The sequence below is a fragment of the Chlamydomonas reinhardtii genome, chromosome 16, assembly GCF_000002595.2.
Source record: "Chlamydomonas reinhardtii strain CC-503 cw92 mt+ chromosome 16, whole genome shotgun sequence".
NCBI lineage: Eukaryota > Viridiplantae > Chlorophyta > Chlorophyceae > Chlamydomonadales > Chlamydomonadaceae > Chlamydomonas > Chlamydomonas reinhardtii.
Window position 1 is genome coordinate 6,493,520 of NC_057019.1, and position 27,601 is coordinate 6,521,120.

General features: G+C 62.0%; 6 protein-coding genes across 7 annotated transcripts; 4 read left to right on the forward strand and 2 right to left on the reverse strand.

The window, feature by feature from the left end:
- Nucleotides 1-5: 5 nt before the first annotated feature.
- CHLRE_16g673050v5 (uncharacterized protein) lies at nt 6-2,996 on the reverse strand. Its single transcript, XM_043071205.1, has 8 exons — nt 2,943-2,996; nt 2,619-2,763; nt 2,468-2,503; nt 2,167-2,229; nt 1,973-2,021; nt 1,567-1,691; nt 1,064-1,105; nt 6-786 (listed from the first exon to the last, which is right to left on the reverse strand). The coding sequence occupies exons 3-8, from the start codon at nt 2,492-2,494 to the stop codon at nt 535-537; spliced, it is 558 nt and encodes a 185-aa protein (XP_042916155.1). The 5' UTR covers nt 2,495-2,503; nt 2,619-2,763; nt 2,943-2,996; the 3' UTR covers nt 6-534.
- Nucleotides 2,997-3,050: 54 nt separating this feature from the next.
- On the reverse strand, nt 3,051-9,126 carry CHLRE_16g673000v5 (uncharacterized protein). The gene is made up of 8 exons (XM_043071204.1): nt 8,768-9,126; nt 8,251-8,310; nt 7,986-8,070; nt 7,146-7,273; nt 6,673-6,740; nt 6,197-6,279; nt 5,518-5,650; nt 3,051-5,152 (listed from the first exon to the last, which is right to left on the reverse strand). Exons 1-8 carry the CDS (start codon nt 8,962-8,964, stop codon nt 3,960-3,962), a joined length of 1,947 nt encoding a protein of 648 aa, XP_042916156.1. The 5' UTR covers nt 8,965-9,126; the 3' UTR covers nt 3,051-3,959.
- Nucleotides 9,127-9,236: 110 nt separating this feature from the next.
- Nucleotides 9,237-15,306, forward strand: CHLRE_16g673001v5 (uncharacterized protein). Of its 2 annotated transcripts, XM_001695867.2 has the most exons (9): nt 9,237-9,553; nt 9,723-9,806; nt 11,352-11,624; nt 11,753-11,878; nt 12,328-12,403; nt 12,845-12,981; nt 13,437-13,613; nt 14,036-14,181; nt 14,369-15,306. In XM_001695867.2, the coding sequence occupies exons 1-9, from the start codon at nt 9,326-9,328 to the stop codon at nt 14,454-14,456; spliced, it is 1,335 nt and encodes a 444-aa protein (XP_001695919.2). In that variant the 5' UTR covers nt 9,237-9,325; the 3' UTR covers nt 14,457-15,306. The 2 variants fall into 2 exon arrangements, with proteins under 2 accessions (XP_001695919.2, XP_001695920.1); XM_001695868.2 differs by lacking the exons at nt 11,352-11,624; nt 11,753-11,878; nt 12,328-12,403; ... (2 more) ...; nt 14,036-14,181; nt 14,369-15,306 and adding an exon at nt 10,421-11,018.
- Nucleotides 15,307-15,820: 514 nt separating this feature from the next.
- CHLRE_16g672850v5 (uncharacterized protein) lies at nt 15,821-19,997 on the forward strand. The gene is made up of 12 exons (XM_043071202.1): nt 15,821-16,001; nt 16,171-16,249; nt 16,405-16,491; nt 16,702-16,875; nt 17,076-17,186; nt 17,309-17,369; nt 17,661-17,881; nt 18,021-18,119; nt 18,355-18,435; nt 18,689-18,801; nt 19,177-19,224; nt 19,336-19,997. Exons 1-12 carry the CDS (start codon nt 15,910-15,912, stop codon nt 19,709-19,711), a joined length of 1,542 nt encoding a protein of 513 aa, XP_042916157.1. The 5' UTR covers nt 15,821-15,909; the 3' UTR covers nt 19,712-19,997.
- Nucleotides 19,998-20,046: 49 nt separating this feature from the next.
- Nucleotides 20,047-23,991, forward strand: CHLRE_16g672800v5 (uncharacterized protein). Its single transcript, XM_001695864.2, has 11 exons — nt 20,047-20,462; nt 20,640-20,696; nt 20,877-20,939; nt 21,035-21,126; nt 21,328-21,412; nt 21,532-21,609; nt 22,282-22,471; nt 22,584-22,707; nt 22,848-22,947; nt 23,082-23,174; nt 23,308-23,991. The coding sequence occupies exons 1-11, from the start codon at nt 20,346-20,348 to the stop codon at nt 23,389-23,391; spliced, it is 1,083 nt and encodes a 360-aa protein (XP_001695916.1). The 5' UTR covers nt 20,047-20,345; the 3' UTR covers nt 23,392-23,991.
- Nucleotides 23,992-24,727: 736 nt separating this feature from the next.
- On the forward strand, nt 24,728-27,601 carry CHLRE_16g672750v5 (uncharacterized protein). The gene is made up of 9 exons (XM_001695863.2): nt 24,728-24,790; nt 24,864-24,930; nt 24,991-25,088; nt 25,153-25,231; nt 25,338-25,492; nt 25,618-25,833; nt 26,055-26,258; nt 26,417-26,459; nt 26,632-27,601. The coding sequence occupies exons 1-9, from the start codon at nt 24,776-24,778 to the stop codon at nt 26,769-26,771; spliced, it is 1,017 nt and encodes a 338-aa protein (XP_001695915.1). The 5' UTR covers nt 24,728-24,775; the 3' UTR covers nt 26,772-27,601.

The following is a 27,601-nucleotide window of genomic DNA, read 5'->3' on the forward strand; positions in this document are numbered from 1 at the left end:
CAAGGTACCAAACATAATTGACTCGCACTCATCTGCACTTGTCACTTATGTCACCCAGAATCGGGCTTGTCCTGCAGTCCTTCGATCGTGTGCCTTTCCGCCCTGCCTTGAATGGGGGTGGGGGTCCCAAGTACATTGTCACCTTGACCCTTGCGGGCCGCTCTGTCGCCCATTCATAAAGGACGCCCATCCGCGTCCCACCGCCTCCATGGTACTGTTCCGTCAAAAACATGGTCTCCCCACTGCGGCGCTTTCAGAATCGCTAGGGAACCCTGTCCCATCGCACTACTCCCATCGCACATCCACCACCCCCCGTCAGCGTCTGCACGCCAGTCCCCACGCAAGCAAGCAGCGCCGCACGTTTGCTACAGTTGCGCAAGGCTGTGATTCGGCCTCTGACTCACCCGCCGGTCCCATCACACGGCCGCACAGCCTGCCAGTCCTTCAACATGTGCCCCCGCTTGCAGGCACGCGTGGGTGCTTGACTGGACAGCAGCACGTAGCCGCCGCGTTTGCTGCGCTGCATCCGGTCGTTTACGCGCATGTGTCACATTTGGACGGCTTGTCGTGCTTGCCGGCCTTAGAGGCGGCATCCGGCGACAGCCGTGCGTCCTCCTTGGCGTCCAGGCCGTCCCAGGTGGGGGAAATCTTGCAGGCGGCGTTGCCCTTGCTCGTGCCCATGCCGTCGCAGCCGGGGAAGCTGTTAGTCATGGACGCCCACGGCTCAATGTTGCCCATGGTGACGGTGGAGGCGCGGTGGGAGGGGATGCCGCCAGAGGACATGCCCTGTGTGCGCGAGTCGTGGTTAGTTCATCAGGGCGCCAGTGGTTCCAGTGGGTGAGGTTGCAGTAGGTGGGCATGAGGCATCCCAACCTGCTGGCTTCGGTGCGCGCTGAGCCCCTCAGCAACACTGCTAGCATGTGCCCCAGTCGTTACGCGCACGCGCCTTGCATCCAACACCAGCGGCATTCGAATGCTTGTCCCAGGATTGGCTTAGCTCACGTACGTGCAGCCACACATGTTTGCACAGCAGTTGCACACGCGGCAAACACAGCACACGCACCTGCACCTCCATGCGGACCGAGATGCCCTGGATGGGGAACTTCTGCGAGGTGCAAAGAAGACACACAGCGCGCACAGATGTGCAAGTCGTTGGCCTGCTGCTTCAAGAGTCAGGCGAGGCCCTCGGATACTGGCCAGGCACGGGTGGGTACGTAAGCATGTGCTGGTGGGGGGGGTTGTAAATGCCAGCCCAATCTAAAGCAAACCAAGCCAAACTAGCGGAGCACAGGCAGGGGGAAGGTGCTGGCGGGATGGTGCCGTATCGCGGTATCGGCCTTACGGTCTGGGCCATATGGGCGCCCGGCGGGGCCCGGGCGGGGGGGGGGCAGGTCACTGGGTGTGCCGGTGCCTCCAAGTGGCACAACTAACGCCCTTCGGCCTAACGCGTGGCAGGTTACGGTGGCTTGGTGCGCCGCAGTGCCCTTGATGAGGCGCCCTGCTATCCATGGCACGGACCCACATGGCGCTAAGCGTACGGTGCTCAGGCAACCCGAACCCACTCACCGACCACAGGTCCTTGGTCATCTCGCGGTTGACAATCTCCCAGAAGGTGTCGCGGGAGATGTTCATGCCGCCGGCTGGGACGTACGGCAGGATCACCTTCTTCATGTCTTGGTAGTCGTACGTGCCTGCAGCGTGCAGCGCGAGCGTGTGTAGTTTTTGTTGATGAGTGCGCGTAGATGGGAGAGAGGTTGTGTGGGTGTGTGCGGTACTGCGCAATGCGTATCCACGGCACCTCCCGGCGCCTAGCTCGAGATTCATGCCTGCACGCCTCCACTCATGCCCCCGCCCCCGCACCCCACGCATGCACCCGTCACCTAAGTAACCCATGTGCACTCCGTGGGTCGCGGGTTTAGGGCTGTGACTCAAAGGCTTCTATCTTACGCGCATTGCCCACACGCACACGCACCCGTCTCAGTGGAGTAGTCCTTCATGATCTTGGTGGTGTAGTAGCGGAACTGTGTGAGTGTGGAGCGCGGGCCGAGTTCCGGCAGGCAGTATGTAACATGTCGGCAAGGATCGTGCCAAATCTATGGCATGTGCGTGCATGGGCCCCGCTGCCGAGGCCGCCAACAGGGCTTGCCATCCCCCGCCACACCGTACCTTGACGAAGATGTTCACACGGGCACCACGCTGGCGGTTGGTGTAGATGTTCCTGAGCTCAAACTGTTTGGGCCATAGCGCGAGGATGAAGGCCGCAAGCTTACAAAGGAGGCAGAAGGAACAAGTGTGTATCCACACAAGTACATTCACACCAACCTGGCGCCCTCTGTTAGGATGCCACGGTGCCGCACTGCCGCTTGCCTTCCCTGACTGCCCGTCCCTGGCTCCATCCAAGGGTCGCCTGGCACATGGAAAATTGACAAAGGCCGGTACCGTGCATGTGTGCCAGGACCTGACACACCTGGAAGTCCTCCACGAGGTCCGGCATCGGCAAAATCTGTTGCGAAGTGCGTATCCCAAAAGTGTGTTAAAGTTTGGCGTGTCCTGCCTAACGCTACACCTTTATCAACCCAAGCAGCATACATGCAGCTCGCATTGGTGCCCAGTATCACCTGAGAGTCCCGCTGGCACGGGCCCGTCGTGGCGCAGAGGTGATAAGCTTGTGCGCCGGCGAAGAGGGAGACGGCCGAGACCGCCACAAGCAGCGCGAGGTTACGGCAGTTCATCCTATTTAAAACCCAGAACAATGAACTCGCCCTGCGCGCAACGGGTTGCGAGGGCGTTGTCATGACCACGGCATGCGCAGGCACCAACTTTGGGCCTCCGGCATGGGGTTGTCTCCATAACAGCTTAAAGCATGCATGCCCATTGCCCCCTGCGACTTAGGGAAGCTGACAGTCCATGCCGATAGTCCTTCTCGCTGTTGACAAGCTCACCGTGCGCCGGTGATACAGCTACTTCAAGTATTAGTTGTGCACGATACAGTAGTGATGAGATGCATTACATGGGACTTGGAAAGTCTTTGGCCCTTTTCCGGTACAAAATATCCGGGTGATCACCTGTACACGACCCGATCCCGACGCGGCGAGCCGTGCATGAGCACGTGCACGGGTGCACGATTCCCCCGCGGCCTCCACACCATGCCCCGACCTCCCGTCAACGCCTCCAGCTAGCTTGTCAAAAAGCGGTCGATTGAGCTTTGAAGCACGAAAAGCGGCCCGGGAGCAGAAATGGAAAAATCCGCGGCGGACATCGACCATGAAACGGCATTGCAGTTGTGAAGTGTGCGTTTTGCTCCACAGCGGCGCGCCCAGTGGCGCGTTTCGGGAGACTTCGTGGCGTTTTAGCTTAACGCGAAGGTGCATCGATGAAGCCAGTCTCCGCGGGTTTAGCTGGCCACCCCCAGGCCTGGGAATGGACTCTGCTCCCGCCAGCCCACACAACTAGGCACAACCCTCCCACAATGCTCTGTTTTGCCATGGACGCAATCCTGCTGCCCGGAGTGACCTCAGCTACGCAAACCTGCTGCGGTGCTGCCCCCTGCGCCCCCACGGTTGCACTCCTGCTGCCCCGGATGATTCGCCCCACGGCTGCAATCCTGCTGTGCCCGATGCCCCCAACCGACCAATCCTGCTGGGCCCCACAACCGTCATAATACGGTACATCCGATAGTCGCCAGTGGCCGGACTGTTCCCCAGGTCCCGGGCACAAGCGCCTTGTACTGCATTCCTCGGGCTGTGCTGGCCACAGCCACGCCCAGCCATGTCCGCCCTCCCACCGCTACCGCAGGCCAACAGTTTAACGAACGAACCCGGGTGGACGGCCAGTCAATAAACCCCACCACGGGTACCACCCACGGGTACCACCCCTGACCCGATCAGTCCTGGCGCGGCCTACTCGCAGCTCAGCTCATTCAGCCGCTCCGCCGGCGCCCACATGCGCTGCCGCGCCGCTCAGCCCGTACCGCCTGCGCGGCTCGCCCCCGCTGCCGCCCCTCCGCCCCGCCACCTGCCGTACGCGTCCCACGCCAACCCTAGCCCCGCAGACGCCCGGGACCCCAGCCAGCCGCCCACCGCCATCGCCGTGCCCACCATGCCACCGCCCCCGCCGCCTCCCGCGCCTCCTCCCGGGCCCGTCGCCTGGCCCCCCAACAGGGGCGCCGCCAGCTCATCCCCCGCCCCGCCGCCTCCCCCTGCTGACCCGCCTCCTCCTCCGCCCGGAGCGCCGAACGCGCTCCCGCCTCTCGCGCTGCCGCCCGCCTCCTCGTCCCCCGCCGCCTCTGACCTCGGCGACCAAGGCGACGCGAGACCCCCGCCTCCCGCCCCGCCTCCGCCTCTCCCTGCCCCATGCACGCTGCCCTCGTCCGCGCTCCCTGACAGCACGCTCTCCGCACTCAGCAGCCGGTCATGCGGCGTCAGCGAGTGAGCCCCCGCCGCCGCCGCGCTCAGGTGCCCGCTGCCGCCGCCGCCGCTGCCGCTGAGTCCAGCTCCGGCGCTGCCGCGCATGCGACCCACAGCGTCACTGGCCCAACTGACACGTGCCAGCCAGCCGCTGCCTCCAGGACCCGCACCGTAACTGCTGTTGCTGGCATTGCCTGGCGTCTGAGTGGCTCCGCGCGCCCAGGCCCGGCGACCCGACAGCGGTGCAAAGGGCGACGCAGGCGAGGAAGGCAAAGCGGCGCCGCCGTGCGCCCCAGATGACACGGGCAGCGTGTCACCCGCCCAGCGCTCCTCGTCCTCCTCGTCCCCTTCCCCCACCGACTCTAGGCCGCCACTGCCACCGACACCGCCCTTGCCGCGCCCCTGCCGCCGGCCCTGCGCCGGCGCCCGCCGCCATCGCGCCGGCGCCGCCGAAGCAGACGCTGGCGGGCACAAGCAACAGCAGCACGCAGCTGCCAGGCAGCTGCCCAGGGCCGCGCCCTTGCGCTGCGCCGTGGCCCAGCCCGCTCGCGCCGCGGCCGCCGCCTCCGCCGCCATGCCGCCGAGCGCCGCCAGCGCGCCGCCGCCGCCGCCGCCCCCTGCCGCCGCCGCCGGCTTCTGTTTCCTGATCAGGCGCTCGGCTCGGAACGTGTGCGTGGCGTCCACCACGTGCAGTACGGCGAGGTACACGGAGGTGACGGAAGCTAGGCACGTGGCGCCGCCGATGACTAACCAGGTTCGGGGTAAAGGTGAAGGGCGGGCGGGAACGTGAGGCATGCGGGACCGATACCAGCTGGGATGGGGGCGGCACCGTCCCGACCCCACCCGGAGCAGACCACGTGCCCCAGCCCAACGTGCCAACATGAAACGCCACCGCTCTCAACCTGCCACCAGCATCCATACAAGGTCCCCCGCCCCATTCCGCGTGCCGGTCCCCACACCAGACCTCCACACCAGCCCCCCGACGACTTCTTGACATTAGAATCTGTTTCGTTTGGCTCGGGCATATCCCCCCAAAGTTCGCCCCCCCTCTCGCGCCTCCCCCGCTTCCCCCGCTCCGCCATGCTCCCCTCCTCCGGCGCTCCCTCCTCACCGAACATGATGACCATCTGGTAGCGAGCCGCCTGCGCCGGGTCGCCGCCCGCCAGGATCTGCCCGGTCATCATGCCGGGGATGGACACCACGCCCATGACACTCATCTGGTTGAGCAGCGGCGTCATGGACACCTGCGCGGGCGGGCATGTGGTATGCATGTGTGTGTGTGTGGAGGGGGGGGAAGGCAGGAGGCAGGAAGCAAGGGCGTGTGTGTGTGTGTGTGTGTGTGTGTGTGTGTGTGTGTGTGTGTGTGTGTGTGTGTGTGTTACAAAAACAACAAAACGAAGCCCGCACAGACGGCGTGTGTGTGTGTGTGTGTGTGTGTGTGTGTGTGTGTGTGTGTGTGTGTGTGTTTGCTGTGTGCCCTCCGCGGACGTGCGTGCACCTTGCGTGCAAGAACGTGAGAGCGTGTTTTCAGGGAAACGACACGTGCGCGCGCCCGCCAATCAGGTTGTGAGCGTCTATGCTTTGATGCGGCAAGCGAGAACGAAGCGTGCATGTGCGTACGTGTGTTAGACAATTAGCACACGGGAGCGTGTACGTGCAAAGCACGCGGCGCCGCCCAAACCTGACTCCGCACATTCCCGTTGCCTCTGGTCCCTGGGTCTCCACCCCTCCGCCCCTCCACGCCTCCGCCCCTCCACGCCTCCACTCCTCCACCCCTCCCCGCCCCGCACCTTGAGCGCCTTCTTCACGGCCGCGTCAGTCGCCTCGTAGCGGTTGGCGCCCAGCGCCAGCAGGTGCTCTATCACCGCCCGGTCTGTGCGGGCCGGAGGCCGGAGGGGGGGGGGGGGGTAAAATTTATAATTATTGTAAGAAGTGAAGGCGGCGGGGGGGGGGGGGGGTTAAATTCATGATTATTGTAAGAAGTGAAGGCGGGGCGAATGTAGCCGTTCATGGACAACGAATTGATCACATTGAACGGGGGCGGGGTCGGGACTCATTTCGAGCCGCTAACGAAGCGCGGCCGCGCGGCTGTTGCTTCCTAACAACGCACGCACAAAACGCACGAGCGCACCACACACACACACACACACACACACAACACACACAACACACACACACACACACACACACACACGCACGGACACACACGCACACGTGCACGCTCATGCGGCAACCCACACGCCCCTCCCCCTCGGGCCCGGCTCACTGGCTGACAGGTCCTCCAGCAATGTGGCCAGGCCCACACTGATGGAGCTGGTGGCGTTGCCCAGCAGCCTGCGGCAGCGGGGGGTTACAATCATGACTAGTTAAGGAAGCGGTAGACGGGGGATGGCGGCAAGGATGTTGGGGGGGGGCGCGTGTGACAAGGCAAACAGAACGAAGAAAGAGCATCATGGCCGGAGCTGCGGATGCATGAGAACGCAGGTCCACAGCGCAGCTGTCCAGCACGCCTGTGGCTTTGGTTCCCTCAACTCCCTAAGCAGCAACCTCCCCAGGTGCGAGCGCGCCCGCCTCCGATCCATACCCCCATAGCAGCTGCCCCCAGCCAGCCACCCCTTCAGCACACTGCCACACACCCGCTCCACCCCACCCACCACCCACCCACCCACCCACCAACCCACCCACCCGCCAACCCGCCAACCCGCTCCCCGCCCACCCCCCGCACGCCCCCGCACCCACATGCCCAGCAGCGGTATGACGTACTGCGCCTCCCACACCGGCCGCACCGCCAGCACCACCAGCACCAGGTAGCCCAGCAGGCAGCCCGAGCTGGAGGCCATGGCCAGCACCGTGTGGCCCAGCATGCCCTGGGAGCCGCGTGTGGGGGGGGGGCGTGGGGGGCGTGGGCGTGTGTTAATTACGAAACGAAAGCCCGCGTGTGTGAGCGCGTGTTTGCACCGGTATGCGACATAGCGCACAAGGAATATCAGCGCAAAGACTGTGTATGCGATGCAGCTGCAACGCGACGGCATACGGATGCTACCATGTGTTTAAAATGTGAAACGAAAGCCCACCCAGACAACGCCATGTGCGTGTATGTGTGTGTTACCATGTGTGTGTGTGTATTTGTGTGTGTGTGTGTGTGTGTGTTAAAGAGCACAAGGAAAACATAGCGCGTGTATGTGTGTGTGTTTGTGTTCTTTGTGTGTGTTTGTGTTCTTTGTGTGTGTGTGTGTGTGTGTGTGTGTGTGTGTGTGTGTGTGTGTGTGTGTGTGTATAAGGGCGGGTAGCAGCCCATAAAGACCGGTTGAGGAGGGGAGGTCTGGCATTTGCCTGATTAAGGGTGCATCTCTGCAAACTCCTCCCATACCCGCAGTACCGCCGAATCGGCCAGTCCGCTGGGCTCGGCCGCACGCCCACATTCACACATGCCTACCATCCCGCTCCCCGCAACCCCTCCCTCCCCTGCCTGCGCCCCATCCCACCCAGCCCTAGCGGCCAAGCCCTAGGGGTACTAGCCCTAGCGGCCAAGCCCCAAGCCCCAAGCCCCAAGCCCCAAGCCCCGAGCCCCCCCCCCACCTTGAAGCTGTATCCGGGCCGCTGCACCGCCTCCAGCGAGGCGATCATGAGCATGAAGCACCCGTACAGCAGCACCAGCCACCACCTGCGCAGGGGTCAGCAGGGGGTCAGCAGGGGGGCAGCAGCAGGGGGCGTCAGAAGGCAGGGGGGTTCGAGGGGGCGGGGGGCAGGGTGGGTTCCAGCCGTATGTGCTGCCCCGTTGGCCAGCACTGGCTTTGCACGCGCGGTCACGTGATCCCGGTGGAGGGGCGCAGGGAGCTCGCACCTGTCGTAGTTGAATATGGGCACCAGCATGTAGCCCAGGATGGACAGCTGCACAACCATCCTGTGTGTGTGTGTGTGTGTGTGTGTGTGTGTGTGTGTGCGGGGAGGGTAAGGTAAGGAGGAGCAGGGGACAACTACCTTCAATATAAAGCGGTGCTGCTGCGGCTTGACACGTCACATGGACACGGTTTGTCGGTTGTTGGCTTAACTCTCAGTGGATGAATATGTGTTGATGTACCAACCCGTATGGTTAGCTCCGACCGGGCGGGTAGCTGCACCCGCCGGCATCACGCCGCCACCAGCCCCCAACTCCCTTTTCTATGTGGCTACTCGACCATTGCTGCACCGTAACGTGTCATTATCAGCGCACGAGCCCTGTCTGCTACACACCCGCCCCAAGCTCCTTCATATCTTTCCAGCTACTGTGGCGCTGTCTACTCGTGACCCTGCAGACAGCGCCCTCGGAGCCCGCGCCTGCCCGCGCCCCTCTCTCCCGGCCCCCCGCGTGCAACACCCACCTGACGGACGCAATCAGTAGCTGGCTGTGCAGGCCCAGCTTGAAGCGCAATGAAATGGCGCCATTAATTAGCAGCACGGCACCAGCGAGCGCCACAGCAACGGGCGAGAGTTGGATGGTGTTTGCCTCATCGGCGTGGGCGCTACCACTGGGCCCTGGTAAGGGCGGGTGGAGGGCGTCGGGAGGCCAGCCCGACATTGCAGCTTCAAAGCGTGCTGACGCTAATGGTGGGTGCTCTTAGTCGTAATACAAGAGAGTAACTGCCACGCGTTGTGAAAAGCGTGCTGAAGCGTGCCCGACGTCGCGGCTCACACTGAGCGGCTGATGCATAGGTACAAGTGATACATATCGCTGCCAAAGTATTGCATGCAGTTTTGACAGTAGTGGGCAGGCAAGAAGCTCTTACATGCATGGTGAAATGCCCATGCAATATCCTGCTCCGCAGCAGAAATTCGCTGTGGCCCACACAAATTGCAGTAGTCCATAACACACTTGAAGAAGACCTTATCTGTGACAAACACCTTTACAGTAAATACTGGTGCAAGCGTGAACCCATACCATGGCCCTTCGCCAAGCTGTGCGCGTGCCCGGCGCTGGGCTGCGCATGTCTGCTGTCGCCCCTGTGCGCCCTGTTCGCTCTGTGCTTGCTCGCGCGGAGCCTCCGTCGGGCGCCAAGGTGACTCGCGAGTACCGCGAGGACACAGGCGAGGTCACCGCGCCCGGCGCTTCGCAGACCACTCGTCGGGAGTCTGATGGCCTTTATGTGAACGCCGACGGACCCCGCCCGGTAAGTTATTTGCGCGGCGACCGAATGTGGGGCCCAGCTCAACCGGAAGTTTGTGTGTGGTTTTCAGCGACGCTGCCGGGTCGCACGTCAGCGCGCAGGCCGCCTCTTACTTCCAAACAGCGTACACATCTTGTGAATACCAGCGCTCGTTTCAATTACCAATGCCTAGGTCCCCCGCAAGGACAACATGAGCAAGGAGATGAAGGCGCGCCTGCGCCAGGAGTACACCGGCCTGGGCGGCGCTGAGAACAAGGTGAGTGATGCGCGTACAGGGACTATCAAAACTTCCAGGAAGCGAGCGTCAGAGCGTGTGCAAGTCTGGTCGCGCGAGACGAAGTCGCACAGGCAGCGCTGTGTGGGGTACACGCGGGGGGTACATGTCCGGCCTCCATACGCTGTCCGACCATGCTGGTGCAAACCCGCCTCCCAGGACAGTCGCGGCGTATACTTCTTTGTATAGGTGGCATGAGGGGTGCCCAAAAGCGTTCTGGTTGTGGCAAGCCGCATTGGGGAAACTCGGAGTGGACAGGATGGGGCGTGCGCGCGAGGGGCTGGGTGTTCGGAACTGGCGTGTCGGGGCAGCCGGGCGAGCGAGTGCGTGTTTGTGTGCATCGGCAGTAGCAGCGGGGCCCCTGCGCAGTCGGCAGCAGGCAGCGTGTGCGCGGGGCAAGCGGGGGCCCCGCCGTCTGCGCCGCCGCCGCCCGCTCCTTTACGGGGTGTGTGAACGAGCTGGACTGACGGCGGGTGCGCCTCCCCCTTGCCCCCTCCGCCCGCTGCCTGCTGCCGCCTGCTCTCCCCTCTGCCGCCGCATGCACCTCGCCTCGTCTCCTTCGGACTGCTGCGCTGGCGTGCGGCTCTTGGGTTTAGGCCATGTCCAACAACTACTTCCTGTACATCAGCATCTTTGTTGCAATTCTTGCGATTATGTCCAAGGCCATTGGCGCCATCTAAGCAGAAGGCTGTGGGATGTGTCACCGTTAAGCATCGGAGTTTGGGAAGTAGAGAATCTGGGGCTGCGGTTTTGTGGTTTGCCGCTGCGGTCTGCACTTGGCAGGGTTGCCCCAGGTCTTGGGGTGACAGTTTAGTTGCTAGGTTGGTAGCATGTCCTTCGTGACACCAGCGCATTGCACCCGCTATGTACATTCATCGTTTTGGGTCTGGAGCGCTGCGCAGCACCTTTGGGTAGCGAATACTTCGGGTGAGCTGCTTATCTGTATGGTACGGATGGGCACGGCGCCAAGCAGCAATACACGGACGCACATGCACCAAATTTTGGTTGTTTGAGTGGACCGGCTTTATCCAACGGTTCAGGTTTGGTTGCTCTCCATCGGAAGAAGCAGGAGCAGAAGAACACAACACACGTCGCAAACATGATTGGAGCCAAGGAGCATGAAATGCGAAAGAGCTGGACCATGCACAGCGCATGTAATAAGAGTACTGCAGCATGCGTGCGTCGTACAACGCCGAGTGGGTCCACTGCGCTCCGGGCTGTGTGCCATGGTGTCAAGCACATGTCGTGCAACGGCGGGAACGCAGCTTGCGAGTCTCAGTAGCAACAGGCAACTGTGGGTGGAGATGCGCGAAAGTGTGGGATGGCAGCGCCCCGAATCTTCGAGGCAGGGCAAACAAAACGATCTTGCGCGGCCTTCCCCCCGGCTGCGCCCCACACCGCATCGCGTCCGCCTCCCACGCACGCCTTCGGCCTTCCTGACTTCCGAACCGCAGCCGCCACCCTGGCCTGTCACACCCACCACTTGCACCATGCCGCTGCGTGATGTCCTTTCCTCCACACCCGCAGGCGGTCGAGGAGGAGGAGGAGGAGGACGACTTCACGCTGCCCATGCCGCCCCGTATGCGCCCGGTCATCGCGGCCGCCGCCGTGGAGACCGTGGAGGCCCCCGCCGCCGCTTCCGCCGCTGCCGTGCCTGCGGCTGAGCCTGCCGCCCCGGCCCCGGCTGCTGTTGCGGCTGCTGTTGCGGCTCCTGCCGCCGGTGACTTCACCGCCCGCCCCGCCGGCGCCACTGTGACGGGTGCGCAGGCATCCACCTCGGAGCCCGCCACTGCGCCGCCGGTGAGTGCGGCGCACGTATGTCGAGGGGCAAATTGCATGACGGAATTCAGCAGATGGAATACACCTCCTGACCAACACTGCCCACACCAACCCCTACCCTCTGCCTGACTGTTCCTTAACCTTAACAGAAGACCCACAGCAGCAAGTTTGTTGTGGATGAGAATGAGAACCTGAAGTCCACTCCCGAGATGCGCGCCTGGACTTGGGTGTCCATCTCCATGATGGGAGCCACCTTTGCGGAAGCCCTCAACAAGGTGGGGGGGGGGCGGAGGCGGGGAGGGGGGAGCGGGGGGGGGGGAGAGGGGGCTGCATTGTGATGGACGAGAACTACAGCATTAAGTGGGGCGGGGGAGGGGCTTGGCTTGAGTAGCGTGGTGGGCGTGGCATGGGCAAGGCGGGGCGGGGGAGGGCGCAGGTTAAGGCAGGCGAAGGAAGATGCGTCAGGAAGAGAGAAAGGCGGACCGGCGGACCATGGGGCTGGGGTTTGAGGAGGGACAACCGGAGCAAAGCGTGCGTGGCTTTGTCTTGGCGGGCAGCGTAGCCTTGACCAAACATGCATCAACCACAATGCGCGAGAGGGGCGGCACGTTTGCGCTGCCACGCGACCTCATCATTGCCATAGCGCTCTGCCATGTCTCGCTCCCCCTCTCTCACTGCTACACAACCCTGTTACGCCACCACCTCTTCTGTCTACGGTGTGCAGGTGAACGGCTTTGATGACGCCGTATCACTGGGTGCGGCCGTGTTCCTGGCCTACGTCATGGCGGACTTGGGCACAGGTGCGGCCAGTGGGGGGGAGGGGTTCATATGCCAAAGCCCATCAAAATAGGTCCCAATCATCAAGGAATCGCCCCACCCAGGGGGGGGGGGTCATATGATTCGCTCAGGAAATGGTAGAGGTGAAACGAGTAAGGCCCACGAGTGGCAATGGCAGCGGGATGGGGACAGGTGGAGGTGGGGTTGGGGCGGGGGCGTCGGGCCGCAACTGGGCGACGCATGTGTCCCTGCCAAGCGGGGCGGGGGGCGGGGCAAGCAGGCAGGCACTGTGCAGCTCACGCCTGCCGGGTGGAGAGCTGATCGGGTGGAGGCAGGCCGCGATGGCGCTGCCGATGGAGCTCATTACGCCACTCACATGAATGCCTCTCCTTCGTGTCAGCATCAAAGCCCATTCCCCAACGTCCTGTGTGTCAAACGCTCGCACTTGCGTGTGTCCCCAACAGGCGTGTACCACTGGGGTGTGGACAACTACGGCGACGGCAACACGCCCGTGTTCGGCCGCCAGATCGCCGCATTCCAGGGCCACCACCAGCGGCCCTGGACCATCACGCAGCGCGAGTTCGCAAACAACCTGCACCAGGTGCGGAGGCGGGCGGGGCTGTTGTGGGCCGATGCGGGTATGGGCGAGCAAAGGTGCTGTGGGCGGGCGCATGCGGGTGCAGCCAGAGGGCAGGTCGATGGTGGATGGGTGGCTGGACGACAGGTGGTGGCGGCTGTCCCCACGGCTGCTTCTACGGTCTCGGGCGGGAACCCCTTGCAGGCACTGGGTCCGTGAAGGGGCAGAGCCTCCGGCCCCCGGGCTCAGGTCTGCCTGCGCGCGCACCGGCACCCGGGCTTTGCGCTTGGCCGGGTTTCAGAGCATCTCAGCGCCATCCGCGCTTCCTCAGCGCCTGTGTACACATTGGCACCGTTCTCTCTACACACACACACACACACACACACACACACACACACACATATATATATATACACACACGCGCGCACACACAGCGCACCCGCATACCCACACACCACACGCACGCCTCCACCTCACAGGTGTTCCAGCCCGCCGCCTACCCCGCCGCCGGCCTGCTGGCCATCTGCCCCGCCATGTCTGTGGGCTGGGACGCCTGGGCCTCCAGCTTCCTGTTCCTGGTGTGCATGAGCCAGCAGTTCCACGCCTGGAGCCACATGAAGAAGAGCGAGCTCAGCCCAGTCGTGGTGGCGCTGCAGGTGTGCGTGTGCGTGTGTGTAGGGAGGGGTTAACGTTGAACCAATCCCGTAAGGAAACAGTCGCGCGGCAAGGAGAACCGCAGCTGCAAAGGCGAGTCGTTGTACATCACCGTATGTAGTCGGGCGGGCTTGGGCAGTGTAGCGGCAGGTGTAGGGAGGGGGTGGTCGTTCATGCAAGACGCAGCGTACGGCGGGGGTCCTATGCACGCGGCCGCTTGTTCGGTGTTTGCCCTCACTCCATGTGTGCCTCAAACACGCACGCGCGCGCGCAACGCGCACTGTGTTTTGACACACGCACACGGACCAATGCACGGCCGCTCCCATACGCACACGCACGCCTGCACACACTCACGCACACACACACACGCACACACACACACACACACACACACACACGCACACACAAACACACACACGTACAGGACGCCGGTGTGCTGATCAGCCGCAAGCAGCACGGCGCACACCACCGCGCCCCTTTTGAGGGCAACTACTGCATCGTCAGCGGCTGGTGGAACGGCATCCTGGACAAGTCCCGCTTCTTCCGCAAGGCCGAGAAGTTCATCTTCGAGTGAGTTGGGGAAAGCACACAAGTGGAGAGGGTCGGCAATATCTGAGCTTTTTGTAGAGCGATTTTACGGAGCGAGTTTGTTCCTTTCTACGGTATCACTCTGTGCAGTCGGTCTCTGCATTCCTTGTTGTTCTCTTCTGCCGGCCTTGATCTCGCGGCGCCCTGCCTGTCTGCTGCCTGCCTGCAGCTACACCGGCATTGAGCCGCGCTGCTGGGAGATGCCGACTGAGGACTGGAAGGAGCTGGAGCGCCCTGGCGCCAGCACCTCGGCCTAAAGGCCGCGCCGGCGCTATCGCCAAATGGAGGGAGGGCTGGATGGGCGGGCATGCAGCTAGCACACCCGGCCGCGCCTGCAGCTACAAGCCTTATTGCAGGCGAGCAAGACGATGCTGCGGTGAGCTCCATGCGGCTACGCGCACGGGCCGTTGTGACGGAGAGGAGGCAGGAGGGCTGGCGAGCTGCCGGTTGGCGGAGATCCGAGACGGGTGTGCTATGAGCGAAGATGTTTCCCTGTGTGACTAGAGTTCTCTCGCACACGCCTGTCTATATGTTAGTCTGAGGGTGTGCGTTTTGCCTGTGCAAGTGACGGAGTGTGGCCATGAGCTGTGAGTCTGCAACACAGTCTAAAGCAGGGCCGGCCTGGAGGAGTTTTGTGACCGAGCTGGAGGGGAGTGAGCAATCTTAAGCACGAGCGACTGAGTGTGGCTGTGTGCGGCATGGTCCTATTGAGGCCGATGACAAAACTAGAGTGGATGTTACCTAGTGCAATGAGAGTTGTGAGAGTAGGAGAGATCGCGGCCCCCAGGGTGCACCGCTGGGGCCGCAATACCGTACACGCATTTTTTTTATGGTTGAGGGGAAGAGTGGGGGCCAGGCTCCAAAGGAACAAGTTTATCAGGCAGGAATGGTCCGAGTGCAGACGTGATTACAGCCGTAGGGTAGTCGAGGCATGCGTGGTGGAGAAATGAGGCACCTGAGAAGATGTGCGGGTGGTGGATGTGTGAGGTTCACATGAGGTTTTGGTATGAGTGCTGGTACGAGGTTGAGCCGCTTTTAGGGTGCACCGACAGGCTACAGCCTCGCTTACGTGGGCTTGCACCGGGCTGTGTGTAATGCAGCGCAGACATGGTCAGACACGCAGACGCGTTTCCCCCTACACACGTTTGCATGTGACCCGTGTGAACCATTTGCCCGGGAAGTGCTGACGAGGCCTATACTGAATTACAGGAAAGCTACGGCAAGCCGGTCGTCATACTAGCCTCTGGAAGGCTTAGCGGGGTGGGGTTAGGAATCAGGACGCATGCCCCGTTAGCTGCCAGTCTGCCACCTGCTCGTGTGCCGCGCCGTGCCGCCCTGTGCCGTGCGACGGCACGCGTGCCAACTTCCCGACCTGCCCTTGTCCGGCATACGAGGCGCCCCTGCACCCCCAAGGTCCCAAGCGGGTGCGCTCTATCTCTGCCTGCTCGTCGTCTCTCAGTGCGCGCATAGCAGTGCGATTATCGCGAATTAGCAAACGCAACTGCATCCCCGAACGCCCGAACCCCCCTGATCATGTCACTGGGCATTGCCGGGCTTGCCGCCGCTGCCAGAAAAGCAGCACACACTCCACAAGCGAACATAGCATATATTAATAAAGCGAGAGGTGCGTATTCCTAGCTCGTTCAAGCGTGCCGCTGCGCGTGAACCCTCGCTCGCTCGTGGCGCCTTACGCATTCAACTATCTGGAACATGAAGCTTGACATCAAAGTTGTAGCAATACTATCGGTTGCCCTAGCTTTTGCGAGCACGGTTGACGCATGCGGGTTTGGCTCGGCGGGAAGGTAAGCGGGCGACGCGCGGCTTGGTTAGGCTGGCGCGTACGATACATATGATTGCTTGTGCCCGTTTCTCGGCGATTACCCAACGGGGGGTGTTAGCTACTGACCTGCTTTACTGCGTGTCGGGCCCCTGACTGGGTCACCGCCCTTTACCTCTTGCCTGGCCCCGTAGAAGGCAGCTGCTGCAGGCTACGACAGCGGACTCGGGCAACTGCTCGCGATCATGGCTCGGATACCAGTGCACTAAGCTGGTGCGCAACCTGGTGGCAGCGCCGGTGAAGGGGAATGGGGTGTGGGGTGCTGAGCAGACGGTAGGCAACAGGAGGTGTTTAGTCCTTTCTGTTGGTTAATCCATCTGGATGGATGGCCGTTACAAATGTGTGAGTCGCTACTTTCACCATGACAGGTGTGCGGCCGCATTCGCATCCACTGGAGCCTGGGCGGGCCGCCGCCGCCAGGCCCCGGCTGCTCTTACGCGGCCGACTGGAGCACGGTAAGGCTACCGCCCCCTCCTTCCACACACTCACACGGACCAACAGTTGCACAATTGTAGATGTGTTTGCAAGGTCCGGGTTTTATGAGCAGTGCCGCACGCCACCCCTCGCCCGCCCCACTCAGCGCCGCCACTTCCCTCTCCCCTCTCTTTACCCCCCAACACCCCGCCTTCCGGCCTCCACGCACGCCCTGCCCCCTCCCCATGCAGTCCGGCCTGCCGGACGCCTCCTCGCCGCTCCTGCACATGGCGCTGCAGACGGACGTGGGCGGCTACGTGGCGGTCAGCTGGCCCCGCACCCCCGGTGTCATGGCGCCCGCGGACGCCGTGATTGGCTTCGCCACGGGCGACGGCGGCGCGAACATCCAGGCTTACAGCATCTCGGTGAGTGTACTTGGGGCCACGTAAGGGGTCGCCGCCTGCGTGTGTATGTGTGGCGGGGGTTAACCTTGGTTTCTGTTGCCGCTTAACGCACCCATTCCGATCCACGTTACGTGTTTGCTACCTGCCTGCTGCGTGCTCTCTGTCCTCCAACCACGACGCCCCTTTTCTCCAACTGCCGCCTGCCGCCTCTCGCCGCACAGGGCTGGACGCCTGCCACTGTGCAACCCGACTCATTGGTGTCGGTCACAAGTGCAGCTCTAGAGGCCAATGCCTCCTCCCTCACCATCTGCTTCACTCGCAACATCTCCCAGGTTGGATGCAAGCCGTGTCTGTCGCTGTGGATACAGAAGGGGAATTCTCGTTACGAGCGAGCGTCTGCTCATTCGCCGATCGGCATCTTTCGTTGAACTATATTTTGTCGGCACACTCGCAGGTGGGCAAGGCGGCAGGCATCGCAATCGACCCCGCCAGCCCGCACTACATGAACTTTGTGGGTGAGTGAGTGCCGGCGCCAGGGGCGGGGAAACAGGCACAGTGCTGACTGATGACACCGTGTGTCCTCGGCAGCGGCGAGGCGCGCCGGTATGGGGACGCGGCGAGGTTGGTCGCACCAATCGCAATTATGAAACAGAATACGGTACTTCAGGACACAATGAAGGGGCACGGTGAAGGAACGGCGCGGTGCCATACAGCATCCTCTGCCAGCAAGCTACACCCCGCCGCACCTCTTTACCCCGCCGCATCTCGTTGCCCACGCGCACATACGGCAACCCCCGTCCCCGCAGCTTCCTCGGCTGCCTTCAATGCGCGCCACCTGCTGCGCCAAGACTACAAGTGCACAGCCCGCGTCGCCTTGGCGGCACCGCCGGGCGGCGCCGACGATGGCGGCTGGCGGCCCACCAACACGAGCGCCGACGCAGAAGAAGCGGACGAGGAGGAAGCGATTCAGGCGGAGCGGCTGACCTACATGCGGCTACACGGCGCACTGCAGTTCACAGGCTGGATGGTGGGTGTGCATGTGCGCTGGTACCACGCCGTGCTGCTGTTTGGTGGAGGGATACGGTAGTGAAGAAGTCGCGTCGTGCTTGTGTTCTGAGGTGTCTTGGTCTTGTAATAATGCTGCCCACTGCCTACTGCGCCTGCAGGTGCTGGTGCCGGCCGGCACACTGGCTGCGCGACATCGGTGGGCCTTCGCGCCCCTGGCACTCACGGGGCTGTGGTTCCAGGTCCACCGAGCAGTGCAGGTGCGTGTGCGGCCGCAGCTGGATGCAGTGCCAGGGCCGTGCATCGCAGCACCGCCGCAGGCCGCTGCTGCCAGCACACATGCCGCCCCCTGCTGCAGTACCCGCGCCTGCAATGCGCCTGCGTTGTGCGTCGCTGCTGTGCATTGTCACCACTCTCTAACCCTGCTTTCCCATGCGAAAGGCGTCACGCTGCCCGCTCCTCCCGGTCCACCCGGCAAACGCCCTCGGCGTACAGATGTTGGCGACGGTGCTGATTGTGACGGGCTTTGTGCTGCCCTGGGCCAGCTTCGACAGCACGGACGCAGAAGCGGCTCAGGTGCGGCCGCATGCGTTAGAAACACACGTCGAAGAATCCGCAACCCCTGGCCGTTAGCGAACATGACCCACAATAACTCTAGTGTACAAGCAAGCGCATCGCGCCAATTGGCACGCGCCGCACCTCCGCGCCAAGCGAGGCCACTCCACCTTTGCTCTGCGCACCCTCCGTCTCCAGCATTGTGCACGGTCGCTCGCACGCCATTCAAGCCGGCTATGTACACAAGCACACTCCTTTCGCTTGCCCAACTCAGGGCACGGGCCATGACGACAGCATTGAGGATGACCCACTCCTGGAGAACCACGAGCGCCTGGCCATCACCCTCATCACTGGCCTGGGGCTGCATGTCGTGCTGGCCGTGCTCAGGTGACGGATGCTTTCTCCTCGATGTGTTAGACATTCTGCTCGGCCCCGCCCCCCGTGTGCCCGCCCCGTGCACTTGTGGAAATCACCCCTGCGAAAGCTCAGTTATCCAAGCCAAGCCCGTTAACGCACATAGAAGGGCAGTTGGTCTCAAAGGAGGCGTGTTGACGAGATGACGTCTGTACGAAATAACTGTAGCGGAGCTGTACTGCAGCTCTACTGTAGATAGCAGCGGGGAAGCGGGGGCCGTATAGATGCTGCCTGGGTTGCCGCTCAGCCATGGCTGGGCTCGCGGCGCGCACTGCAGCCGTCCGGCTCTAGGTCTCCATCAATTCCGCCGCCATGAGGTCTGAAGTCTGCGGACGCTGGTGCTCGCAGGCCCGGTCCCGACGCACCGCGGAGGCGGATCTGGAACCTGGTGCACTGGTGGGTAGGGAAGGCCCCGCTGACACCTGGCCGCACACACGCATGTCCTTGCCCTGTTCTTCTTACTGGGACTTGCGCAACGTGTGTGACCCGCATCTGGCTGTCTTCCAGGTGGACGGGCCGCGGGCTGGTGCTGCTGGCTGGGGTCAACATCTGCCTCGGCATCAGCCTATGGCGCCGCGTGAGCGGCGGCAGCGGCTCAGAATGGGTGGTGACGCTTATACTGTTCGCCGTGTTGTGGCTAGGCCTGGCTGCCTGGCTGGAGTGGCGCGCGCCGCCTGGGCTGGGGCGGGAGACTGCACCGCCGCCGGTCGATAACGGCATTGCGGCTGGCCTCACAGCAGGCTTCGCATCCTCGAGCAACCCCAGTACCGCAGGCAACGAGGTGAACATGACGCGCCTGGCGGCTGGCTCGTTCGCACCAACGGTGGGGTATAGTAAGCTAGCTGAGCCGGCGCCGGCGCCCTCGCATGCGCACAGGTCATGAGGTCGCCGGGCTGCTGGTTGAGCCTGGTTGGGCTTTTTGCGTGCGACGTGAGCGCAGCCTCTTGCGCTGTGAACCACTGAGTGGTGGATGGCTTAGCCAAGAACTATAGTTTGGGTAATGTGTACAAGACGAATATGGAATATAGGGGGCGAGCGCTGGGTCTGTCTGGGCAGAACTGGCCGCGCGGGTCCGAGGAGGAGGTTGCGCGCAACGGTGTTGCCACCTGGGTGGTTGTTGCGCGCCTCAGGCGGTCGAGAGGCTCTGTTTTGTAGCATTTAAATGGTCACGCTCATACAGTATTCGTACAGGCGCGCAGCAGCACTTTCTTGGCATCGGCGGAGCGCGGCCCGACGACAGCAGAACAATCCGGGTTGAAAGGTGATTTTGAAAGGTGGCTTGAAACACAAGCTCCTGCGACGAATCCACGCGACCCCACTTCATACTTCCTTGGCTAACTCAAGCGTTTCCTACTAGCGACATTCCTCTGGACCTCAAGCACACACAACTGTTTTGCTCGCTTGCAGCTGCATCTCGCCCTTCAGTTCTGTGTGCTTTTGCATTCGATTGAAAAGGCGCGGAAGAATCCTGCTGCTGCAGCGCGAAGGATCGCATCGATTGTCCGTTCTCTGCAAACATGCGTGCCCTCATTCTCGTCGGCGGTTATGGCACCCGCCTTCGTCCTCTGACGCTGAGCTGCCCGAAGCCCCTGGTGGAGTTCGCTAACAAGCCCATGATCATCCACCAAATTGAGGTGCGCGGGGGTCGCTGCTGCGACTTGTCCTGCGTTGACAGCACATGCTTTCATTGATGAGAACACGTATGTCATCGATTGGACCACATTCGACGCGTATTCGAGTGGGGTTGCTCCGCAACTGCCCCGTGTGGCGGTTTCCCGCTGACCAGCACTTCCCGCCCACTCTCCCTGCAGGCCCTGAAGGTCGCGGGTTGCACGGAGGTGGTGCTCGCCATCAACTACCAGCCCGAGGTAGGACATATACTAGCCCGGGGAAGCACGCGCGAGGTAGCCCCCACGGTCTCCACCCATGCTTGTTTCTGGTATTGGCCACAGCTGTCATATGGATGCGGATTACAAAGGTCACATGCAGTTGAAACGTGTGCAGATAGCACCCAACCACCTGTATGTGTGCACGCCTGTCCCCTGCAGGTCATGCTGGGTTTCATCCAGGAGTGGCAGGAGAAGCTGGGTGTCAGGATTGTCTGCTCTCAGGTGCGGTTGCCTAAGGACCTGCTGCAGCAAGCGTTTGTTACTGTGTGAACGCCTAGGAGCCGAACGAGCCCGCTTTCCCGCCTGCAAATACACAGGAGAAGGAGCCGATGGGCACTGCCGGTCCCCTGGCGCTTGCGCGGGAAACGCTTGATGACGGCAAGGGCACGCCCTTCTTCGTCCTCAACAGGTACCCCCTGGCAAGGGTTTAATGATTGGAATGGACTACACCCCCCCCTGAACTGAGGTTCGGGACTATTTGCTCGTGTATAGGAAGCCACAGCATGTTGGCTCAGCTGCTGTGCTTCCCACCTGCGTGACGAACCCACTTCGGCCTCGTGCGGGCACTGCAGTGCTGACGCCGCTGTGTGTGTACACATGCTCTGCGCAGCGACGTGATCTGCGATTACCCGCTGAAGGATATGCTCGACTTCCACAAGGCCCGCGGCGCTGAGGCCACCATCCTGGTGACCAAGGTAAGGCGCATTGGGCCTGCGCTGCGAGCCCTTGTTTGCTGTGCTCGTTTAGGTTGTACCAAATCGACCATACCTTAACACACGTTGCAAACTTGCAACGCGCCCTTCGCTGCTGGCAGGTGGATGACCCCACCAAGTACGGTGTGGTGGTGATGGACGAGTACGGCCAGGTGCAGCGCTTTGTGGAGAAGCCCAAGGTAAGGGGCGTTGGCACTGGGGCCGCGCAGCGAGTGCCGCACTGCGCACGTGCGCATGGCGTCATGGGGCCACGCATCGGGTTTGCGCGGGGCTGCATGCAACCAGTGCCCAAGTGCGCCACGCGAACCGTGAAACTCGCCATGCGAACCGCGAGGACAAGGGAAGGCGTACTGGATTACTTGGATGGGCGCATGCATAGCCAATGCGAGCGGGTTGCGGGGCAGGGATCCGATCACTGTGCTGAAGCAACTGGACTGTGGCCATGCACGGTCTGTCCGGCTCTTGACATGTGCCCCGCTGTTTTCCTCACTGGCATGGCATATCTTCTGGCCGCGCCATCCACAACTTGCATCACCATCACTCCATCTACGCAATCCGCAAACCCACTTTTATTACACTGGCACGTCATGGCCTTCACGTCGCACATCCGCACTGGCACCTACACACTCCATCCCACACCATCACCCGGCACGGCTTTGGGCACACAACCTGGCAGCCCGAAGTACGTGTACGGCTGCGGTATCGAGCGCTGCTCTGGGGAACGCACTGTGCATTCGTGTTGATACACTGCGCATACATAATTCATGCGGGAGCATTATCCATGCTTGAACACTACTTCGACGAGTACCTGGCCCTAACTGTGTGCGGCCGTGGATCAACCGAACGCGCAGGAGTTTGTGGGCGATAAGATCAACGCGGGTATCTACGTGTGCAGCCCTTCCATCCTGAACCGCATTGAGCTGCGCCCCACCTCCATCGAGCGCGAGGTGTTCCCGCACGTGGCCGCCGACAACCGGCTGTACGCCTACACGCTCAACGGCTACTGGATGGACGTGGGCCAGCCCAAGGACTACCTGAAGGGTGAGTTGGGTGAACATGCAGGGGCGGGGCTTAGCAGGGCCAACTTGGCTCGGCTTGGAAGAGCTTGCAGGTGCGCGCAGATCCAGATTGTGGTGTGCATGCGTGTCCGCAGGCCTGCACCTGTACCTGGACTCCATGGCCATCCGCCAGTCGCCGCAGCTGGCCAAGGGCACGGGGATCAACGGCAACGTGCTGGTGGACCCCAGCGCGAAGATCGGCGAGGGCTGCCTCATCGGGTGCGTCTAATGCGCAGGACTGTACGTGAAGTGCTCGGTGTTGCTTGGTAGTGTGCGGATAGCACAGAGCGGTGGGGTCCCACTGGCACCCTACACAATGCGCCCTGTAACGACCACGCTATGCTTGTCCGCGTGTGCAGGCCTGACGTGTCCATCTCGGCTGGCTGCGTCATTGGCAACGGTGTGCGCCTCAGCCACTGCGTGGTGATGCGCGGTGTTCGGATTAAGGACCACTCCAAGGTGGGTCAGCACGTCGGCGCCTTGGCCTTGCCTCTTTCTTGTTTGATAGTGCCCTCTAGCGTGCTTCGCCATCTAAGGTGTGTCGTTTTCCTCATGTAAACATTTGCACCTACCGGCTTGTGCCGTGCGTGCAGGTGGAGTCCTGCATTGTGGGCTGGGACAGCAAGGTCGGCGCATGGAGCCGCCTGGAGAACCACTGCGTGCTGGGCGAGGACGTGACCGTCAAGGTGAGAGTGACCTTGACCCTGCTCTTCATACCGCATGGTATCACTGATGCAAGTCCTGTCGTATATGTTGCATGATATTAGGGTACCAATGTTGGGAGCTTAAGTGCTGACGTCGTGTGCCCTTGGTCTGCAGGATGAGCTGTACCTCAACGGTGCCATCGTCCTGCCGCACAAGGAGATCAAGGAGTCGGTGAGCACGCCCGCCATCATTCTCTAAGCGTGCTCGAGCTTCGCCTGGAATGGCCGCAGCCATTAGTAGTGGCTGCATGTGGCGTCAGGGAGAAAGCATGGCAGTGGAGAGGTCGCTAGCTGAAGTAAGCAAGTGGGGGCCATAATTTGGCCGGGAATGCAGCCAGTGCCCAGACATAGGATGAAGCGCCAGGGTGACATATTTGCTAATCTGACATACAGCGTGCGTTGCCATGGATGGAGACTTCGAAACTTTCTTAGACGGATGTGGTCCGTAGGTGCTAATGGCGACGGAGGTAGATGCCACCAGGTGGATGCTTTGAGCCTCTGTGCACAATCGCCAACACTATCGGCAAAGCTGAACCGGCATAGCCGCGCTTGCGTGGTCAGCGGTTGGTACTATGTGGCGTTATGGACTGGTTGTGTGCGATGCAGGCAAGCAATGCCTTATTGCTCGCATGAGCTATGAATAGGTATGGGGTTGCGACGACTCTGGCGGTAAACTACCGTATCAAGGTAAAACTGTGGATGGACTGTGTGGCCATACAAGGGAAATGCCCCAGACACGGATAGGATAGGCTGGATGGCACCATAGCAGCACGCTCGTCCGTTGTCACTGCACCGCCTGCTGCGCTGCCGTATCACCCTCCGCCCCACGCCTGCTTATGGCGTCCCACAATCGCGTATGTACCACGGGGCCGCCCGCACAAGGGGCCCAGCAGGCCGTTCGGCAGCGCTGGCATCAACAGCTGGCAGTGCAGGGCCGCAGCGGCTGGCCGGCGCCGATTTGTTGAGAGCACATGCAGGTGATGCGCACAGCGCGCGCCCCGGCAATCATGCCGCAGGATGCGTCAACAGTTGCACACATTTTGGTCGCTGGAGCCTGGACGTTGTCGCTCAGGCGCACCCAGGCTGGCAGGCCACCCACGAGGCCACCTCGATACCGTTAGCCTTGAGCTCCACGTACGAGTACCTCCTGCAGTGTGCCACAGCCAGCAGGCGCCCGCGGCCCTTCACGCGCTGCTATCGCCACTTCACGATCCACGATACCACGATCCATGCACGATCAGTGGGCTGGCAGCGCAATCGTCATTGGCGCCTGATTGGCGTGTGCGATGATGTCCGCGAGATTGTGCTCACTGCACATACAGCTCCCATGCGCGTACAGCTCCTCGGAAGAGCTGCTAATAATCGTGCGGCTGCACCTGCATTCGCGCGGGGATGGGGTGGAAGCGGTGTGTGCTGGACGGTGGGCGACGGACAGTGTGTGGGGGAGGGTGGGGGCCGGGTGTGGGGCGGGGCATGGCGGTTGCCACATCGCAATCGGTAATATGACCTTCCCGAAGGCCGACCAAAAGGGTATACTCCAGCGTCACCTTGTTCCACCCCACGTTATCCATCCCTGCAGCACCATGTCTGAGGCAGAGGCAAGTTTTGTTCCTGAAAGCTGTAGCGGACCCCAATGCCAAAGACCACTGAGACCGTGCTGGCTTTGCGCAGGCTGAGACGCAGTCGGGCCCTGTGGAGGTGCCCGACATCGACAAGTTTGTCAACTCTGCAGTGGCTGGTGAGACGACTTTGCCGCAGCATGCGCGGTGACCAGCGATAACCTCGGCGCCCCGCGCAGGCTCAGGCTCTGGGTCTGGCGACCTGCCCACTGGCACGCAGCAAGTGGTTGCCAAGCTGCTGGTGTCCAATTCCATCGCTGGTTCGGTCATCGGCAAGGCAAGAAATTTTGTTGCTGTGGACTGTTACAGGCCGCCCCAATAAGCCGCTGCTTTGACCGCAGGCTGGAGCGAACATTGAGCAGCTTCAGCGCTCCTCGGGCGCGCGTGTGCAGCTCTCTCGCGCGGGCGAGTTTTACCCAGGCAAGTTGGTGATCTGACTCGGAGGTCACAGACAGTGGCGCACATGCCTGAAATGACACCGAGACACTGTGTGTTAACGTGTGGGACGCGTCCCTGTCACGCGCAGGCACCTCGGACCGCGTGCTCCTGCTGTCGGGTTCGCTGCATGCCGTGCTCACCGCTATCTTCCTAATCCTGGAGAAGATTTCTCGCGATGTGTCGGCGGGTGCGGGTGCCAACGGCGCGAAGCGCGGGGTGCCGGTGAAGAAGCCCGAGGACGCGGTACGTGGCGGGGGTTGGGTGCCGCTGTCGGGAGTTGAGGCGCGGGTTTTGGGCGCCACGCTGCAGTACGTGCACAATGCCTAATCGCTGCTCTCATTGCCAAACATGCGGACGTTGTCTTACAGGGCCAGGCGCAGGTGAAGCTTGCGCTGTCGCGCCGCCTGTGCGGCCTACTGATTGGCCACAAGGGCCAGACGGTGCGGGACTTCATTGTGGACTCTGGCTCCACCATTCGGGTGCAGTCGCTGTCGGAGCTGACACCCAGCGATCCCGAGCGCACCATCACGGTGTCAGGGGCGCGGGACCAGGTGCTCCGTGCCGTGGCGCTCATCCTCAACACGGTGTGTGTGCAGCTGCGCCCGCCCGTCCTCTGACTGTTTGGCTACCCTGGGCGGGGGTGGGTCGCAGAGGAGACTTTGGGCGCTGCGGCCATGGGCGGCTGTGTGGGTTGTGTTTGAACAGTGCTTGCGAGGCTACGACCCGTCCGGCCCGTCCATCATCCGAACCGGTGAGGGATGGCACTGAAGATAGTTCCCATCTGCGCTCGTTCCTGCGGCTGCAGCTGTCCATGCACGAGGGCTACGCTTCGTACATGGACACGACGCTGCAGCTGGCCACCAACCAGGGCGTGGTGCTGCCGCCGCGCGCGTCATCCTCCAAGAACGTGCTCTCAGCCGTGCGCACGCAGCTGACGCTGTACCTGCCGGACGACGACGTGGGCGCCATCCTGGGCAAGAAGGGCTCGAACCTTGTGGAGGTGCAGCAGGTGAGGGTTGGTGAAGCGGCCCCTGGCGGGGACTGAGGGTGTTGCGGTAGCTTGGGTAAACGAGGTGCGAGGGGGGGCGGCACTGCGGGGCCGGGCAGGACACGCACCCTAACACTTGTCGCTCACACAATGCCTTGATGTCCGGTGTCTCCACGTAGAGCTCGCGGGTCACCATCAAAATCAGCGACCGGTCTAAGATGGGTAAGTCGATGCTGGCGGACGTGCGCACCATGACATCAAGTTGTAGAGAATGCATGAGGGCACACTACAGCGTGGGCCTGCGGCCTCCGTACACGCAATCTGAACTGATGAGCAACTAAGTCCACATACCATGGTCACGGCGCCTGCTCTATGATCTCATTGCCGCCTGCAGACCCCACCACTCAGGAGCGCGAGGTGTCAATCAGCGGCACCTACAGCGCCGTGAAGCTGGCGGAGGCCATGATCGCCGAGAAGCTGAGCGTGGCGCGCAGCCAGGCGCGCAACCGCGACGGCGGCAGCGATGACGCATAGTGAATGGGCCGCCGGGCAGCAGCCACGCGAGCGCGACGAAGAACTGCCAGGAAAGGCGATAGATGCAGCTTGAGGGAGGGATGTGGGTTGACCGACGACGTGTCCGGCAAGGGGTAAATAACAGCAGACGAGACAGGTGAACTCGGCGCGTCGTGCAGATGCATTTGCGACCTTATTGTACAGAACTGAGGGGCTGGTACAACGAAAGCATCCGGGCGGACCGCGCCGGGCATTTTACAGATAAGGTACAAGGGCAGCAGCTACAGAGGTGCTCCGCACGATGCTGCATAGGCCCACACGCCAGTGAGGATGTGACCGCGAATGGTCGGGTCTTTGAACCGCATATCGGGGTCACGACGTATTGTTTTGCTGTAACGTTGTAAGAGGTGTAAACCCTTGAAAGGGGACTATGAAACGGCGTCGTGGCCTCGTGGGGCTGCAGCCGGGCGGCGGTTTGATGTACAGCGAACGCGCAGCAGGGTGAGCTGCAATGCAACCGTTGACCACGCATGGAGGGACAAGAAGCGTCACCACTGCAGAGGGTACGGGTTGCTTGCAATGCAGCTGCTGTGATGTGCAGATCCAGAAAGTCTTCCTGGGAGTATTACCGCTCACCATGCATGCAGACACAAGTGGCAGTGTTGCCACCCTCTGTCATCACTGCGGAGAGGCAGGAGGTACATACCGTTCTTGCATGCGAAATTGCGATCATGCAATGCAGATGTGTGGGCGTGTGGCTCCAGGCAATCTCGGTGGTCGGGCACCCTCATGCTGCCCTATCTACTGTATACTGCCCTTTCTGCTACCGCAGTAACGCCAGGAGGTGGCGA

Excerpts from the sequence above, each read along its gene's own strand:
- CHLRE_16g673050v5 (XM_043071205.1), bottom strand. The coding sequence starts at position 2,494 with ATGCCGGACCTCGTGGAGGACTTCCAG. Across the intron at positions 2,022-2,166 it reads GTGTGAACATCTTCGTCAAG|TTCCGCTACTACACCACCAA; the intron begins GTACGGTGTGGC and ends ACACTCACACAG. Across the intron at positions 787-1,063 it reads CGGTCCGCATGGAGGTGCAG|GGCATGTCCTCTGGCGGCAT; the intron begins GTGCGTGTGCTG and ends TCGCGCACACAG.
- CHLRE_16g673000v5 (XM_043071204.1), bottom strand. The coding sequence starts at position 8,964 with ATGTCGGGCTGGCCTCCCGACGCCCTCCACCCGCCCTTACCAGGGCCC. Across the intron at positions 8,311-8,767 it reads CTACTGATTGCGTCCGTCAG|GATGGTTGTGCAGCTGTCCA; the intron begins GTGGGTGTTGCA and ends ACACACACACAG. Across the intron at positions 6,741-7,145 it reads GTCATACCGCTGCTGGGCAT|GCTGCTGGGCAACGCCACCA; the intron begins GTGGGTGCGGGG and ends CCGCTGCCGCAG.
- CHLRE_16g673001v5 (XM_001695867.2), top strand. The coding sequence starts at position 9,326 with ATGGCCCTTCGCCAAGCTGTGCGCGTGCCCGGCGCTGGGCTGCGCATG. Across the intron at positions 9,554-9,722 it reads ACGCCGACGGACCCCGCCCG|GTCCCCCGCAAGGACAACAT; the intron begins GTAAGTTATTTG and ends ACCAATGCCTAG. Across the intron at positions 11,625-11,752 it reads AGCCCGCCACTGCGCCGCCG|AAGACCCACAGCAGCAAGTT; the intron begins GTGAGTGCGGCG and ends TAACCTTAACAG.
- CHLRE_16g672850v5 (XM_043071202.1), top strand. The coding sequence starts at position 15,910 with ATGAAGCTTGACATCAAAGTTGTAGCAATACTATCGGTTGCCCTAGCT. Across the intron at positions 18,120-18,354 it reads AGGTCCACCGAGCAGTGCAG|ATGTTGGCGACGGTGCTGAT; the intron begins GTGCGTGTGCGG and ends CTCGGCGTACAG. Across the intron at positions 18,436-18,688 it reads CGGACGCAGAAGCGGCTCAG|GGCACGGGCCATGACGACAG; the intron begins GTGCGGCCGCAT and ends TGCCCAACTCAG.
- CHLRE_16g672800v5 (XM_001695864.2), top strand. The coding sequence starts at position 20,346 with ATGCGTGCCCTCATTCTCGTCGGCGGTTATGGCACCCGCCTTCGTCCT. Across the intron at positions 22,948-23,081 it reads GGATTAAGGACCACTCCAAG|GTGGAGTCCTGCATTGTGGG; the intron begins GTGGGTCAGCAC and ends CCGTGCGTGCAG. Across the intron at positions 23,175-23,307 it reads GCGAGGACGTGACCGTCAAG|GATGAGCTGTACCTCAACGG; the intron begins GTGAGAGTGACC and ends CTTGGTCTGCAG.
- CHLRE_16g672750v5 (XM_001695863.2), top strand. Across the intron at positions 25,232-25,337 it reads CGCGGGCGAGTTTTACCCAG|GCACCTCGGACCGCGTGCTC; the intron begins GCAAGTTGGTGA and ends TGTCACGCGCAG. Across the intron at positions 26,259-26,416 it reads ACCTTGTGGAGGTGCAGCAG|AGCTCGCGGGTCACCATCAA; the intron begins GTGAGGGTTGGT and ends GTCTCCACGTAG.